At 37.0% G+C, this 16,691-nt stretch overlaps 1 protein-coding gene across 2 annotated transcripts in view; it reads right to left on the reverse strand.

Annotated features, from left to right (window-relative positions):
- Window positions 1-15,746, reverse strand: part of prrt4b (proline rich transmembrane protein 4b) — a 38,299-nt gene extending 22,553 nt beyond the window's left edge. For both annotated transcript variants that reach the window (XM_073838197.1, XM_073838196.1), the window contains exons 1-2: window positions 15,629-15,746; window positions 1,074-2,210 (exon numbers count right to left, since the gene is read on the reverse strand). In XM_073838197.1, the coding sequence (XP_073694298.1) occupies window positions 1,074-2,115 (1,042 nt within the window). In that variant the 5' untranslated portion in view covers window positions 2,116-2,210; window positions 15,629-15,746. The remainder of the gene's footprint in view (window positions 1-1,073; window positions 2,211-15,628) is intronic.
- Between the last annotated feature and the right edge of the window lie 945 nt (window positions 15,747-16,691).

The raw sequence follows: 16,691 nt of genomic DNA on the forward strand, positions 1-16,691 counted from the left end.
AAATAGTGAGTTTGTCAATTCTGAGGGGAAAAAAAAGTTTATATCCCACATTTCTGACGTTTTTTTCCTTGCAAATGCAAGTTTATATTTCCTTGACTTGATTTAACTCAAAAATAGTGAGTTTGTCAATTCTGAAGGGGAAAAAACCCCCAGAAGTGTGGGATATAAACTCTAATCTATTTTGTTCTATTCTAAACTCTATACTATTCTGAGCTGAGGGGAACGGAGAGAATGGTGAGTTGTTTTTCTTTTTTAGAATTGTGAGATATAATCTTGGAATTGCGTGAATAAAGTCAGAATTTTGAAATATAAAATCAAATTTACCTTTTTTATTCTTTTATTCCATGGCTCCATAGAGGCTTAAAAAAACGTTATTTTCTGCCACCGGAAAACAAAAAACGTCATCCCAGTTTCGGTTCTGTAAGACTATCCCACTATCTAACGTCAATTTTGTTGAATAACAGTGCTTATTGCTGGGTGACAAGCTCTTGGAATATGCAAAGAACATTTTGAAAATTACATCTAAATTAATATGATCTATAAACTTTTTAAATCTAACTATTTTGTTTTGGCTGTAAAGGCTATCTCTCCCAGGTTTTCTGTAACCATGATTCGCACGCATCCCGAATGTTTACAAAACGATAATTGGTCTATACATACTGTAGAACAAGAAGTATGCTTTTCTAAATATAACCTATGTTTCCTTGCCAGGAACAAAGCTTGCAGACTAACTACATAAGCAGGCGTCAGCCGTGTAGGGGCGTTTCCTCTTCCGACAATCAAATGAAAATCATTCTTTTCACTGATCATTGACAACACTTTGCATGAATTAAGGACTCTGGGGCTATTAATCAATTCATCAGCCTCATTGATTCCACTGCTAACCCTTGACTGGGCTCAATGAGGGCTCTGCAATTCATTAAATACTCATTTTCACCTAAATAAAAGTATAACAATGAAACAAAAGAACATATTTTATACACCCATGCTAGCTAAGGAGGGGTCAAATTGTGTCAAATTTTGGTTATCTTAGATCAAAATGAAAATTGAAAGACAGGGTGGGGTTGACTTACCTCCTGCTGGCAGGATGGGAGTAGGATCTGGGCCAAAGCTTTGCACTTTCCCCCCTTCTGTTGGACTTGTGGTCTGCTCCTTGTTGGTGGTTTTAAAAGGCGTCCATTCTGGTTTCGAGGCCATGTTTGTTGTCCCCAACGTGTTTTGTCTAGTGCTGACAGTGGTCAAAGGTTCAGTAGATACTTCTGGCACGGGGCCTGCTGGTGTGATAAAATGTGTTTGAAATGAAGCTACTGTTCGTTCTGACGCTGTTGCCTGAGTGTCTATGGATTCAGTTTGGTGACTGTAAGGGTTCATGGTTTCCGTAATCAGTCTTAGTGTCGTAGTTTGCACACTGCTGGTATTTTGAGCCGTGGATACAGCGTATGTTTGTATTGTTTGTTCTGATGGAGTAGTAGTTGATGGAGCATCTGTGAGTACAGTTTGGTCACTATAAAGTTTTACAGGGGGTCTCGATGTTGTACTATACATGGTGCTGGTACTCTGGGCAGTGGATACAGTGTATGTTTGTGTTTCTGGGTTAGATATCTGAGATGTCGTCGTTTGTGGTGTTTTCGCTGTGCTTCGGCCATTATTTGGCGGCCAGAGGTCGAGATCATAGCTTTGATCGAGTTTAAAAGGTTCTGGTCTGACTGATTGCGGTTGGTTCCTGAGTAAGTCAATTACTGGCAGTTTTGCTGATTTTAAAGGCAGCAGGGTGCCTATCTGGACAGTGCTGCTTTGAAGTTCCTCAAACTTGCTTGTGGTCGGCTGGTATTTGGAGCTCAAGTCCTCTGAAGACAGAGTATAGTCTTGTGTGGTTGCTTCTGGAAAAGCCGTGCTCACCTTTGTCGTGGCAGACCCTTTAGTCTCACTAAAGAAACTCCATGATCTCAAACCAATTGATGGAATATTAGGTTTCAATTTTTCAATGTAGGACATGCCCCATTTTGTAAAGCCTGTCTTGGTTTGGTTCGTCGGTTTTGGCCCATACCCGCTGAAAAACCCATGGACAGAGCTGAAGAGAGAGAAGACCACAAGAGTCCCACGCAGAAGAAGCATTCTGCCCCTCTAATGTCGTCACGGACCACTGCTCACATGGTGTCTGAATTTCCGAGGAACGCCCACCAGATGCACCAGCTTCTGCAGGAAATAACCTAGAGACACAACATTGAAATCCTGTCAGTTCACTTCAAGTAAATTATATTATAGATCTTTTCCCATTACACCTGTATGATGACCTAAAATGTTCAATTACCCCATGATTTACTCACCCTCAAGCCATTGTAGGTGTATATGACTTTTTTTTCTTTCAGACGACTACAATCAGAGTTATATTAAAAAATGTCCTGGTACTTCCAAGCTTTATACTGGCAGTGAATGGGTGTTGAGATTTCGAAAGCAAAATAAAGTGTATCTATCAATCATAAAAAGTACTCCACATGGCTTTGGGGGGTAAATAAAGGCGTTCTGAAGCAAATAAGTTTGTGTAAGAACAACATTCATATTTATAACTTTATAAACTGTAATCTCTAGCTTCTGATAACTGTTGTACTCACGTTCACGAGAAAGTGGCGTTCCAGTGGATGGCATAGGATGTAGGCGTAGCAAAACATAGTACAAATTAGAAGTAAAAAATTAAGATTTGTAAAGAAAAAAGTTTGAATATTTTGATATAAGCCAAGAGGACTATGCACTAGTGCACAACACTTAGCGGAAGCTAGAGATTACGGTTTATAAAGTTTTAAATATCAATATTTTTTTGTATACAAACACATGGGTTCACGTCAGAAGGCCTTTATTAACCCCTGAAACCATGTGGAGTACTTTTTATGATGGATGTATACACTTTATTGGACTTAAAAATATCAACACCCATTCACTGCCATTATAAAGCTTGGAAGAGCCAGGATATTTTTAAATATAACTCAAATTGTATTCACCTGAAGGAAGAAAGTCATATTCACTTAGAATGGCTTATGAGTGAGTAAATCAAGCAGTAATTTTCATTTTTGGGAGAACTAACCCTTTTGAGTTTAGTAGACTCATACCAATCTCACTTCTTTCTGCTGTCACAGAGGTGGCCTCAACTCTCCATTGACAGAGCAATTATAGAAGCAGGGCTCTTTAAGAATACTAATGGGAGACTAGAGGTCTCTTTGTGGCATGTATGTATATATGGGGGTGGTGTAGTAGGACGTATAGAGGCGTATAGAGGTTTCTTTGTAGTGCCGTGGGCTAATTTTGGAATATAAAGCTGATGGCCTGTAGCCTCAGTGAGAGGAGTTGAATTTGATGGAATTTCACTTGGAGTGAGACTTGGACTGTTTTTTCTTTCTTCGCCACCCCCGCGTTCCTCTTTCTCGCTCTCTCTCTTGCTCACTTTCTCTCCCCCTCACGCAATTGATTTGTTCTCGAAACTGCAATAAACTCTTTACTCTCCCACTGGGAATAACATCAGTTGTTTTTGGTCAGTAAATAGCGGGATAAGTATTTTGAAATTCTTTCATTTTATTTCTTTCTGTAACCCCATTGTGTCTCATCCGTCTTTTAATGCCATCTGTATTGCAGAAATGACCTCCCACAAGAGTCTTTTTAAAGACTGAACCCTTTCTCACAGCTTAATGAGGTTTGCTTACTAGATTAAACTAACTGGCTCTGAGCTAATGGGTTTTAAAAGATTGATGGATCTCAGGTTTGTCTTTGTGAGAAAATGCAAAACATCTGCCATAATCTGAAGGTGAAGATGAAAATTCTGTCATTATTCATGGTGTTCCAAACCTGTAAGACCATTGTTCATCTTTGGAACACAAATGAAGATATTTTTGATGAAATCTCAGAGTTTTCTGGCCCTGCATAGACAGCAATGCAACTGACATGTTCAACAGCTTCAGCAGCACCACACACATACATGTGAATGTGCATCATAGAATTTGTTATTTTTGTTTTCTTTGTGCACAAAAAGTATTCTAGTAGCTTCATAAAATACTACCTTTCTGAATCTTGAACATGTCAGTTGTGTTCCTTAATTTGTGTTCCGAAGACGAACAAAGGTCTTATGGGTTTAGAAAGACATGAGGGTGAACAATTAATCACAGAATTTTCATTTTTGGGTGAACTACGTCTCTTACGCTCATCAAAGCTGCATTTATTTGATCAAATATACAGTGAAAAATTACAAAATTATTACAATTTAACTAACTTATTTATTTGACTGTATTTTAAAATGTAATGTATTCTTGTGATTCATTTTTCCATTACTCCAGTCTTGAGTTTTGCATGATCCTTCAGAAATCACTGCAATATGCTGATTTGATGCTCAAGAAACATCTTATTTGTGTGCTGTTTTTGTGGAAAACATGATACAGAATTTATTTGAATTCTTGAAAAGCCTTTATGGTCACTTTTGATCAATTCGATGCAATTTAATGAAAACGTCTCAGTTGATATTGCTTCCTTGTCACAATAAAAAGAAATGTCAAGGCCAATATTTTGCCCAATGGGATGCAGTACCCTGTAAAATTTATTCTGGCTGTATACACAGCACATTTTTATATCCAGCTATTCTTTGCATACATAACATTTGCAGGGTTCGTACAAAGTGCTTGAAGTACTTGAATTTGACTTTTTAAAATTTAAGGCCTGGAAAACCCTTGAAATTCCTGAAGTGGTACTTGAAAAGTGCTTAAATTATTGAAAGACTATGCATCTAGGAAATACATGTTTAATTTTGTCATAGCAAATCTTTTCACACAAAATTTATGTAGTAAAAATCATGCTGGAACTGCTCCAATTGGAGCATCGTGAAGATCGTGAATCATTTGTTTCAGATCAGGACTTCAAATCATGTATTATTTGATTTAGATTGGAACTTCATGCATCGCGAATCATGATTTAGATCAGAACGGGTTTGTGAATCAGTTAGTGTATTGAATGAGTCAAACCAAGCGATTCACGATAGAGCGTGGATCGCGAATCATTTGATTTAGATTGGAACTTCGGTGCAGGTTTGCAAATCTTTTGCTTTAAATCGGAACTCCGGAGTGTGGATCGCTAATAGTTTTATTTAGATTGATACTTTGCGTATCGCAAATCATTTTATTTAGGTCAGGACTTGAGAGCACGTATCGCGAATCATTTGATTTAGATCGGAATGGGTTTGTGAATAAGTTAGGCAATTGAATGAGTCAAATTAAATGATTCAAGATAGAGCGTGGATTGTGAATCATTTGATTTAGATTGGAACTTCACGTACCGCAAATAAATTCAGGTCAGGCCTTGAGAGCATGTATCACAAATATTTTTTTATTTTTTTACATTGGAACGGGTTTGTGAATCAGATAGCGAATTGAATGAGAATGAATCAATGATTTGTGATAGAGCATGGATCGCGAATCATTTGATTTAGATTGGAACTTTTGGAGCACAAATCGTGAATCTTTTGCTTTAGATCGAAACTTCGGAGCGTGGATTGCAAATCATTCGATTCAGATTGGAACGGGTTTGTGAATCAGTTAGCGAACTGAATGAGTCAAATCAAATGATTCGTGATAGAGCATGGATCGCAAATCATTTGATTTAGATTGGAACTTTGGAACATGAATCGTGAATCTTTTGCTAGAGATTGAATCTTTGGAGCGTAGATTGTGAATCATTTGATTCAGATTGGAACGGGTTTGTGAATCAGTTAGTGAATTGAATGAGTCAAATCAAATGATTCGTGATAGAGCGTGAATCACAAATCATTTGATTTAGATCGGAACTTTGGAGCACGAATCATGAATCTTTTGCTTTAGATTGAATCTTTGGAGCGTGGATTGCAAATAATTTGATTCAGATTGGAACGGGTTTGTGAATCAGTTAGCGAATTGAATGAGTCAAATCAAATGATTCGTGATAGAGCATGGATGGTGAATCATTTGATTTAGATTGGAACTTTGGAGCATGAATCGTGAATCTTTTGCTAGAGATTGAATCTTTGGAGCGTAGATTGTGAATCATTTGATTCAGATTGGAACGGGTTTGTGAATCAGTTAGCGAATTGAATGAGTCAAATCAAATCATTCGAGATAGAGCGTGGATCATGAATCATTTGATTTAGACTGGAACTTCGGTGCAGGTTCGCAAATCTTTTGCTTTAGATCGGAACTTTTAGTGTGAATTGTGAATCATTTGATTCAGATTGAAACTTTGGAGCAAGGATCATGAATCATTTGAATTAGATCAGAATGGGTTTGTAAATCAGATAGCGAATTGAATGAGTCAAATCAAATAATTTGCAATAGAGTGTGGATCACGAATCATTTTATTTAGATAGGAACTTCACGTATCGCAAATAATTTTATTCAGGTCAAGACTTTGAAGCAGTTATAGCAAATCATTTGATTTAGATCGGAACGGTTTGTGAATAATTTAAATGAGTCAAATTTAGATTGGAACTTCGGTGCAGGTTTGCAAATCATTGCTTTAGATCGGAAATTCGGAGCATGGTTCGCAAATCATTTAATTTAGATCGCAACTTTGGAGTGGGATCGTGAATAATTTGATTTAGATTGAAACGGGTTTGTCAATCATTTAGCGAATTGAATGAGTCAAATCAAATCATTTGCGATAGAGCGTGGATCATGAATCATTTGATTTAGACTGGAACTTTGGTGCAGGTTCGCAAATCTTTTGCTTTAGATCGGAACTTTGAGTGTGAATTGTGAATCATTTGATTCAGATTGGAACGGGTTTGTGAATCAGTTAGCGAATTGAATGAGTCAAATCAAATCATTCGCGATAAAGCGTGGATCATGAATCATTTGATTTAGACTGGAACTTTGGTGCAGGTTCGCAAATCTTTTGCTTTAGATCGGAACTTTGAGTGTGAATTGTGAATCATTTGATTCAGATTGGAACGGGTTTGTGAATCATTTAGCGAATTGAATGAGTCAAATCAAATCATTTGCGATAGAGCGTGGATCATGAATCATTTGATTTAGACTGGAACTTTGGTGCAGGTTCGCAAATCTTTTGCTTTAGATCGGAACTTTGAGTGTGAATTGTGAATCATTTGATTCAGATTGGAACGGGTTTGTGAATCATTTAGCGAATTGAATGAGTCAAATCAAATAATTTGCGATACAGCGTGGATCATGAATCATTTGATTTAGACTGGAACTTTGGTGCAGGTTCGCAAATCTTTTGCTTTGGATCGGAATTTGCAGCGTGAATCGTGAATCATTCGATTCAGTTTGGAACTTTGGAGCAAGGATCATGAATCATTTGAATTAGATCAGAATGGGTTTGTGAATCAGATAGCGAATTGAATGAGTCAAATCAAATGATTCGTGATAGAGCATGGATCGCAAATCATTTGATTTAGATTGGAACTTTGGAACATGAATCGTGAATCTTTTGCTAGAGATTGAATCTTTGGAGCGTAGATTGTGAATCATTTGATTCAGATTGGAACGGGTTTGTGAATCAGTTAGTGAATTGAATGAGTCAAATCAAATGATTCGTGATAGAGCGTGAATCACAAATCATTTGATTTAGATCGGAACTTTGGAGCACGAATCATGAATCTTTTGCTTTAGATTGAATCTTTGGAGCGTGGATTGCAAATAATTTGATTCAGATTGGAACGGGTTTGTGAATCAGTTAGCGAATTGAATGAGTCAAATCAAATGATTCGTGATAGAGCATGGATGGTGAATCATTTGATTTAGATTGGAACTTTGGAGCATGAATCGTGAATCTTTTGCTAGAGATTGAATCTTTGGAGCGTAGATTGTGAATCATTTGATTCAGATTGGAACGGGTTTGTGAATCAGTTAGCGAATTGAATGAGTCAAATCAAATCATTCGAGATAGAGCGTGGATCATGAATCATTTGATTTAGACTGGAACTTCGGTGCAGGTTCGCAAATCTTTTGCTTTAGATCGGAACTTTTAGTGTGAATTGTGAATCATTTGATTCAGATTGAAACTTTGGAGCAAGGATCATGAATCATTTGAATTAGATCAGAATGGGTTTGTAAATCAGATAGCGAATTGAATGAGTCAAATCAAATAATTTGCAATAGAGTGTGGATCACGAATCATTTTATTTAGATAGGAACTTCACGTATCGCAAATAATTTTATTCAGGTCAAGACTTTGAAGCAGTTATAGCAAATCATTTGATTTAGATCGGAACGGTTTGTGAATAATTTAAATGAGTCAAATTTAGATTGGAACTTCGGTGCAGGTTTGCAAATCATTGCTTTAGATCGGAAATTCGGAGCATGGTTCGCAAATCATTTAATTTAGATCGCAACTTTGGAGTGGGATCGTGAATAATTTGATTTAGATTGAAACGGGTTTGTCAATCATTTAGCGAATTGAATGAGTCAAATCAAATCATTTGCGATAGAGCGTGGATCATGAATCATTTGATTTAGACTGGAACTTTGGTGCAGGTTCGCAAATCTTTTGCTTTAGATCGGAACTTTGAGTGTGAATTGTGAATCATTTGATTCAGATTGGAACGGGTTTGTGAATCAGTTAGCGAATTGAATGAGTCAAATCAAATCATTCGCGATAAAGCGTGGATCATGAATCATTTGATTTAGACTGGAACTTTGGTGCAGGTTCGCAAATCTTTTGCTTTAGATCGGAACTTTGAGTGTGAATTGTGAATCATTTGATTCAGATTGGAACGGGTTTGTGAATCATTTAGCGAATTGAATGAGTCAAATCAAATCATTTGCGATAGAGCGTGGATCATGAATCATTTGATTTAGACTGGAACTTTGGTGCAGGTTCGCAAATCTTTTGCTTTAGATCGGAACTTTGAGTGTGAATTGTGAATCATTTGATTCAGATTGGAACGGGTTTGTGAATCAGTTAGCGAATTGAATGAGTCAAATCAAATCATTTGCGATAGAGCGTGGATCATGAATCATTTGATTTAGACTGGAACTTTGGTGCAGGTTCGCAAATCTTTTGCTTTGGATCGGAATTTGCAGCGTGAATCGTGAATCATTCGATTCAGTTTGGAACTTTGGAGCAAGGATCATGAATCATTTAAATTAGATCAGAATGGGTTTGTGAATCAGATAGCGAATTGAATGAGTCAAATCAAATGATTTGCAATAGAGTGTGGATCACAAATCATTTGATTTAGATTGGAACTTCGAAAGTGGGTTCGCAAATCTTTTGCTTTAAATCAAAACTTGTACAGATTGTGAAAAATTTGATTCAGATCAGAACTTGTTAGGGGTTCACCAATCTTTTGCTTTAGATTGGAACTTCGAAACATGGATCATGAATCTTTTGATTCAGATCAGGATTTCGGAGCGATTTCATGAATCTTTTTTTGTTTAAACCATTACTACAGTACAGTTATACCTTTACAGTTTAACCTATTGTTCAATCAGTGAGATCTCTAATTGAAGTCCTTGAAAATAAAAAAAAATTGTGCTTCAAATGTCCTTGAAAGTCCTGGAATTTCATTTTAATGTATCTGTACAAACCCTGCATTTGCTTACTATGCATAGTCTTTATGTGTGTCAGATTTCAGACTTGCATACCACCATACAACTCTCACCATTTCTGATGTCTCTCACCATTTTTTTAACTATCTTTTCACAGGGGGTGCAGTTGAAGCCTGGCTGAGTCATAGTGATTACCGTCATCACTAGTCAGACTGTTTACTCATTACCACACACCACCTGCTTTGAGCGAATAGAGTCCCGTCTTCTACAACCTCGCTATTAAAGACAGGCCAGATTTATCAAAACATTTATCAGACGCTAGATACTTTGCTTTCCCAGCTCGTGGGTTTTTCTTTCACACCTTGTGTAATGTTTTAAGAACAGTTTTGTCTGTGCTAAATGCCTCAGTAAGTCAGACCCCACAGGAGCTTGTTAAACAGCATCACAAACGCTGCTGTGTGCATGTGTCAGAGTCGCTGCCAAACAGGAAACATAAATGACTGTATAGCGCTGAGCTTTACTATTAGACCTCACTTTTTTTCTTCTTTGCCTGTCTCTATCCATTTCTCTCTCTCTCCCTTCCCTCTTTCATTGTCATTTTGCTCCACAGTGCGTGGCAAAGAAAGGGCCTGCCAGAGCAGGATGTAATCGCTCAAGCAGAAAAAGGGAAAAAGCAAGTGCTCGAGAGCTACTCCTAATGTAACATCACACATTTATTCCTCAGTTAAAATCCCTCCCTTGTTGAGTTTTTTTTTATATTTGGGAAGTGATCCTTCAGCACAGAGCATCTGTAACTCACAACACCCCTGTTAAATTGCAATTCCTACATTTATAATCATAATACTGATTGCAATTATCATCCAAAATGTCACAATTTTCATTACTCTAATTCAGTGGTTCTCAAATTGTTGTTTCAAGATCCCGATTTTGGATTGGATATCCAGTAGAGGCCCAACATTCATAAAAAAATCTATTTTTAAAAATGTTTTTATACTCTCAGCAGCCTGTTCATGTTGGCATCTGCTTAATTTCTTCCACCAAGTAACAAATTAAAAGTGGATGTGCAACAGATTTGTCTTTTGCAAAGAGAAAACATGATCTCAAGAACTTGTGACCATTTACAGATTATTGGTTCCTGGATAACTGAACAATTAAAGGAACACTCCACTTTTTTTGGAAATAGGCTCATTCTCCAACTCCCCCCGAGTTAATAAGTTGATTTTTACCATTTTGAAATCCATTCAGCCGTTCTCCTGTTCTGGCGATATCACTTTTAGCATAGCTTAGCATAGATCATTGAATCCTATTAGACCAATAGCATCGCGTTCAAAAATGACCACGAGTTTCCATATTTGTTGTATTTAAAACTTGACTCTTCTGTAGTTATATCGTGTACTAAGACCGGTGGAAATGCAAAGCTGCGAGTTTCTAGGCTGATAAGATTAGGAACTACACTTCCATTCCGGCGTAATAGTCAAGGACGTTTGCTGCCGTAATAAGGCTGAAGCAGGAGCAGTAATACCATGCAGCACATGTGCAAATGCTAAACTAGCTGGGAACTCATTTCTGATAATACTCCGCCTGCTTCGGCCATATTACGGCAGCAAACTTCCTTGACTATTACGCCGGAATGGGAGTGTAGTTCCTAATCTTATCAGCCTAGAAACTCACAGCTTTGCATTTCCACCGGTCTTAGTACACGATATAACTACAGAAGAGTCAAGTTTTAAATACAACAAATATGGAAACTCGTTGGTCATTTTTGAACGCGATGCTACTGGTCTAATAGGATTCAATGATCTATGCTAAGCTATGCTAAAAGTGATATCGCCAGAACAGGAGAACGGCTGAATGGATTTCAAAATGGTAAAAATCAACTTATTAACTCAGGGGGAGTTGGAGAATGAGCCTATTTCCAAAAAAAGTGGAGTGTTCCTTTAAGAGTCAATATGCATCTAAATGATCCATTTGAAGAAGTTTAATAGCTGCTGCGAAAAACAAGCTTGTGTGCTGTATTTGGGGTTTGGTAATATTTTATATTTTTAAAAGATTTTATGCTCCCCAAAACTGTAAAGCTTTCGATATGGAAAGATTTTCCGTTTTCTTTTAAATATTTATAGCCCTCTTTATTTAGCTTTTATACCTATACAGATATATATTTTTCCCAGCGATTGGACAACCAATTGAGAACCACTGATCTATATATGTATTTCAGGTTTTATCATCTTTTGTAAACCAAATTTTTGATCTAATGTATTACTTAACCAATCAGTGGCAAATTTAGGGTCAAAGCTAGGGTCAAAATGTCCTTCTCTGAAATATACACCTGTGTTTAAAGTAGGTCTAGCGCTGGGGACCTTCTTAAGTGGTGACGGATCGATTCATCATGATATCAATTATTTTAACAGGCCTCTAGACGTGCATGACGGACGGCTGTGGGAATCATTGGTTCACGCCTTCATGCAATCAAATGATTTATTCACCAAGCCTTTCTGCTTCTTATCCTATAGACAAGATGGGGGAGGGGATATTTATGACCTGCAGCCATAAAAAAACACACAGATGCTCATAAAGGAGCTTTTCTTTAAACACAGTCTAAAGGTTTTTAAAGACAGCAAAAACCATTAGCCTAACATTAACCTCAAATTAACCCAACCATGAACCAGAGCAGCCATGGTCTAAATGCAGCTTAGTCCTAAACGAAGAATATTTAGGGTGGTTCACCAAAAACAGAAATAGAAACCAAACTCAAACAAAAGTTTCCTGATGATTTATTGTTTACTCACCCCTATGTCATTCAAGATGTTCATGTCTTTCTTTCTTCAGTTGCAAAGAAATTAAGTTTTTTGAGGAAAACATTTCAGAATTTTTCTCTATATAAGAGAACCTCAATGGGGATCAATGGGTTGAAGGTCCAAATTGCAGCTTTAAAGGTCTCTACACGATCCCATCCAAGGAATAAGGGTATTATCTCACAAAACAATCAGTCATTTTGTATTTTTCTTAGAAAATGATTGATTGTTTTGCTAGACAAGACCCTTATTACTCGGCTGGGATTGTGTAGAGCCCTTTGAACCTGCATTGAAACTGCAATTTAGACCTTCAAAGTGTTGCCCATGACTGAAGTCCACTATATTGAGAAAAATCCTGGAATGTTTTCCTTAAAAAATTGTATTCTGGAAGTAATGGTATAATGGTTATGGTAAAATAGTTTAAACCAGGGTTTAGGTCTAATTAAGATGTTTTAGAGATGTTTTTGCACTAATTTGTGTATTTAAAGTTGAAATAGTCAATTAAACCACACCAAACAACCGTCAGTAATTGTATGCTAGATTTATTAGATACATTTATCTATACTATTATTGATTCACATTACACAATACTTAATGGTGCGAAAATCATGCTCGTCTTGCACTAGCTCGACTTCATGTATTACGTAATCACATTGGAAAGGTCACGCGTGATGTGGGTGAAAGTACCGACCCAGTTTTTACAAAGCGAACGTGCAAAGAAAGTTAAATGCCCTTTACAAAAAAAGGTACGACAATGAGAAAATGAGATGGAGTTTTTCGCCCTGTCCTACCTTTGTGAACCGAATTACAATCCACCTTTTTGAACAGATGAAGAACAAACCACACATGACCTTTAAAACGTAATTACATAATGTGTGAAGTTGTGGATGCAGAACTAGTGCAAGATGAGCATTTGTGGTTGAAAAGTATATAAATTTGTATTTTTCTTAGAAAATGACCAGTTGTTTCACTAGAGAAGACCCTCATTCCTTGGCTGGGATCATGTAGAGCCCTTTGAATCTGCAATTTGGACCGTTGGCCACTATTAAAGTCCGCTATATTGAAAAAAAATCTGATGTAAAATAGCTTTAACCAGGGTTTAGGTCTAATTAAGATGATTAGAGATGTTTTTGCACTAATTTGTGTATTTAAAGTTGAAATGGTCAATTAAACCGCACCAAACAACCGCCAGTAGTTGTATGCTAGGTTTTTTAGATACATTTATCTATAACTATTATTGATTCACATTACACAATACTTAATGGTGCGAAAACCAGGCGAAAGTACCGACCCAGTGTTTACAAAGCGAACGCGCAAAGAAAGTCAAACGCCCTTTCCTAAAAAAGGTACAACAATGATGTTGGACGATTTTGAAGTTGGAGGAGAAAATGAGATGGAGTTTTTTGCCCTGTCCTACCTTTTTGAACCGAAGCATACAGGCGAAAAACTTACCATACGTGACCTTTAAAACATAATTACGTAATGCGTGAAGTTGTGGATGCAGAACTAGTGCAAGATGAGCATTTGTGGTTGAAAAGTATATAAATTTGTATTTTTCTTAGAAAATGACCAGTTGTTTCACTAGAGAAGACCCTCATTCCTCAGCTGGGATCGTGTAGAGCCCTTTGAACCTGCATTGAAACTGCAATTTGGACCTTCAAAGCATTGGCCATCACTGAAATCCACTATATTGAGAAAAATCCTGAAACGTTTTCTCAAAAATTTTTTATTCTGGAAGTGAACTAACCCTTTAATTCTAGACTACAAAGAATTTTAATGGTAAAATAGTTTAAACCAGCGTTTAGGTCTAATTAAGATGTTTTAGAGATGTTTTTGCACTAATTTGTATATTGAAAGTTGAAGTGGTCAATAAAATCACACCAAACAACCGTCAACAACTGTCAGTAGTTGTATGCTAGGTTTATTAGATACATTTAGTTAGTTTAGTTAGTTAGTTAGTACATTTAGTTATTTAATGTATTAACTAACATGAACAAACAAGGAACAATACATTTATTACACTATTTATTAATCTGTGTTAATGTTAGTGAATAAAAATACAGTCGTTCATTGTTCATGTTAGATCACAGTGCATTAACTAACGTTAAACGCAACGTTTGATTTTAACAATGCATTAGTAAATGCTAAAATTAACATTAGATTAATAAATCCTGTAGTCTTATTCATTCTTAGTTCATGTTAACTAATGAACCTTATTGTAAAGTGTTACTCATTTATCTATACTATCATTGATTCACATTTTGAAAAAATACTTAATGGTGCGAAAATCGTTCCTTTTGGTGTCATTTGAGCAACTGTAACATGCACAGTAGACAACTGGACACAATAACATCAAACCCAGGGAAATGTCCAGTTTTACAGAAGCCCCTAAATCACCTCAATCGACTGGTTTGATGGAGCATTGAATGTGTTGTTATTTTACACAGTGTTTCTCCTCGCTTTCCCTCACACTGGGCTCAATACTGTTGACTCCATGTACACAATCATTTTCCACATCAACGGCTGTCTGCGTCCTCGTGGTTGTCAGCCGCCACAGTGTTCATTAAGAGAATCTTATCATTTTGCAGGCCTGAATAAATCAATCAATTTATGTTGATCCTATATGTGCATGTAAATTGATGAATTATATATCCTGCTCACAGTTATTCGCTCAACCATCAATGCTGTTTCATTGAATCCCCTGCTGTATTACTATACACACTCGGGATACTCATAAGCATGACATCTGATGCATCCATCAGTCCAATTTTTAAAGATGCTAATCAATGTGGTCCAAACAACCTGTTGGCATTTGTGACTCATTGGCAATTTCCAAATGTTGCAAGCGTTTTTCAGCATTTTCCGTCTTGGCGCATACAGAATATGCTGCTCCTCAGAAGGAGTCAATTACACTTGCTTGCGCAAACATGATAAATGACCTGTCACGTTAATGTTTTTGTAGGCTTTTTTTTTGAAAGCATCCGGATCACCTGATTATCTCAAAACACACAGGCTGCTATGCCGGCTGCCTTCGCCATGGTTACAAGAGGAGCAGAATGTGTCTGAAGCACAGAGATTTTCCCACACCACACATATGTGAATGTGTGAAGAGGTCTGAGATGGTACACAGACGTCCGTTTAGCGCAATCAAGAGCGTGAGCCGTGGTTATCAAGCAAATACAGATGTTTATGGACCTGACACATTTCTGACTGAGATCACCAACGTATACCTAAATCAGGAGATTCAGCCATCTGCAGTGAGGCTGCAGCTTCTACGATGAAATGTTTCTTGAGAGATGAAGGACAGAAGGAGAAACTTACCTTTCTCCCAGTGGAAGAGAGCAAACAGAGAATCCAGAAGAGCCACCAGCACTCCACCGCAGGAGAGCGAGATCTGTCTCTCTGTGTGTGGGAGAGAAATCGTTTTTGGTCGCGCACTCTCCCTCCCTTTCCCTCTCTCTCTCTCCCTCTTCCTCTCTCCTCCCCTCTCTGGCTGCATCAGTAGTCTAGAGTAGGATTCAGATGCACAATATCTGGTCACACCTCGCTGAGCAGATTGTTAGAGAGCAGAGAGCAAGCACCGTACAGCAGGCAGCCGTCAGGAATTAAGCATCTTACACAGATGAAAAACACATGCTTAAAGACATACAGTGAAAACATATGCACACATGCACCATAGTATATATACACTTCTACTGCAAACATCACAACATCTTTTATTTTTTTCTTCTTCTGACTTTTACAACAGCTTTTAGAGATTGTTGGAACAGCATAATTAGTTGTGTACAAATGTTTCATGTAGACTCGTTTAACATTAGATCATGCAAACTATATGTGACCCTGGACCACAAAACCAGTCTTAAGTCGCTGGGGTATATTTGTAGCAATAGCCAAAAATACATTGTATGGGTCAAAATTATTGATTTTTCTTTTATGTCAAAAATCATTAGGAAATTAAGTAAAGATCATGTTCCATGAAGATTTTTTGTAAAATTCCTACTGTAAACCTATCAAAATGTAATTTTTGATTAGTAATATGCATTGCTAAGAACTTAATTTGGACAACTTTAAAGGTGATTTTCTCAGTATTTTGATTTTTTGCACCCTTAGATTTCAGATTTTCAAATAGATGTATCTCGGCCAAATATTGTCCTATCCTAACAAACCATACATCAATAGAAAGCTTATTTATTGAGCTTTCATATGATGTATATATCTCAGTTTTGTAAAATTTAACCTTATGACTGGTTTTGTGGTCCAGGGTCACATATAATACTTATATGAGGAGCACAAACCAGTCATAAAGGTCATAAATCTGAATTCTGAGGGTGTAAGAAATCTAAATATTGAGAAGATTGCCTGTAAAGTTGTCCAAATTAAGTTC

The sequence above is a fragment of the Garra rufa genome, chromosome 4 (assembly GCF_049309525.1).
Source record: "Garra rufa chromosome 4, GarRuf1.0, whole genome shotgun sequence".
NCBI lineage: Eukaryota > Metazoa > Chordata > Actinopteri > Cypriniformes > Cyprinidae > Garra > Garra rufa.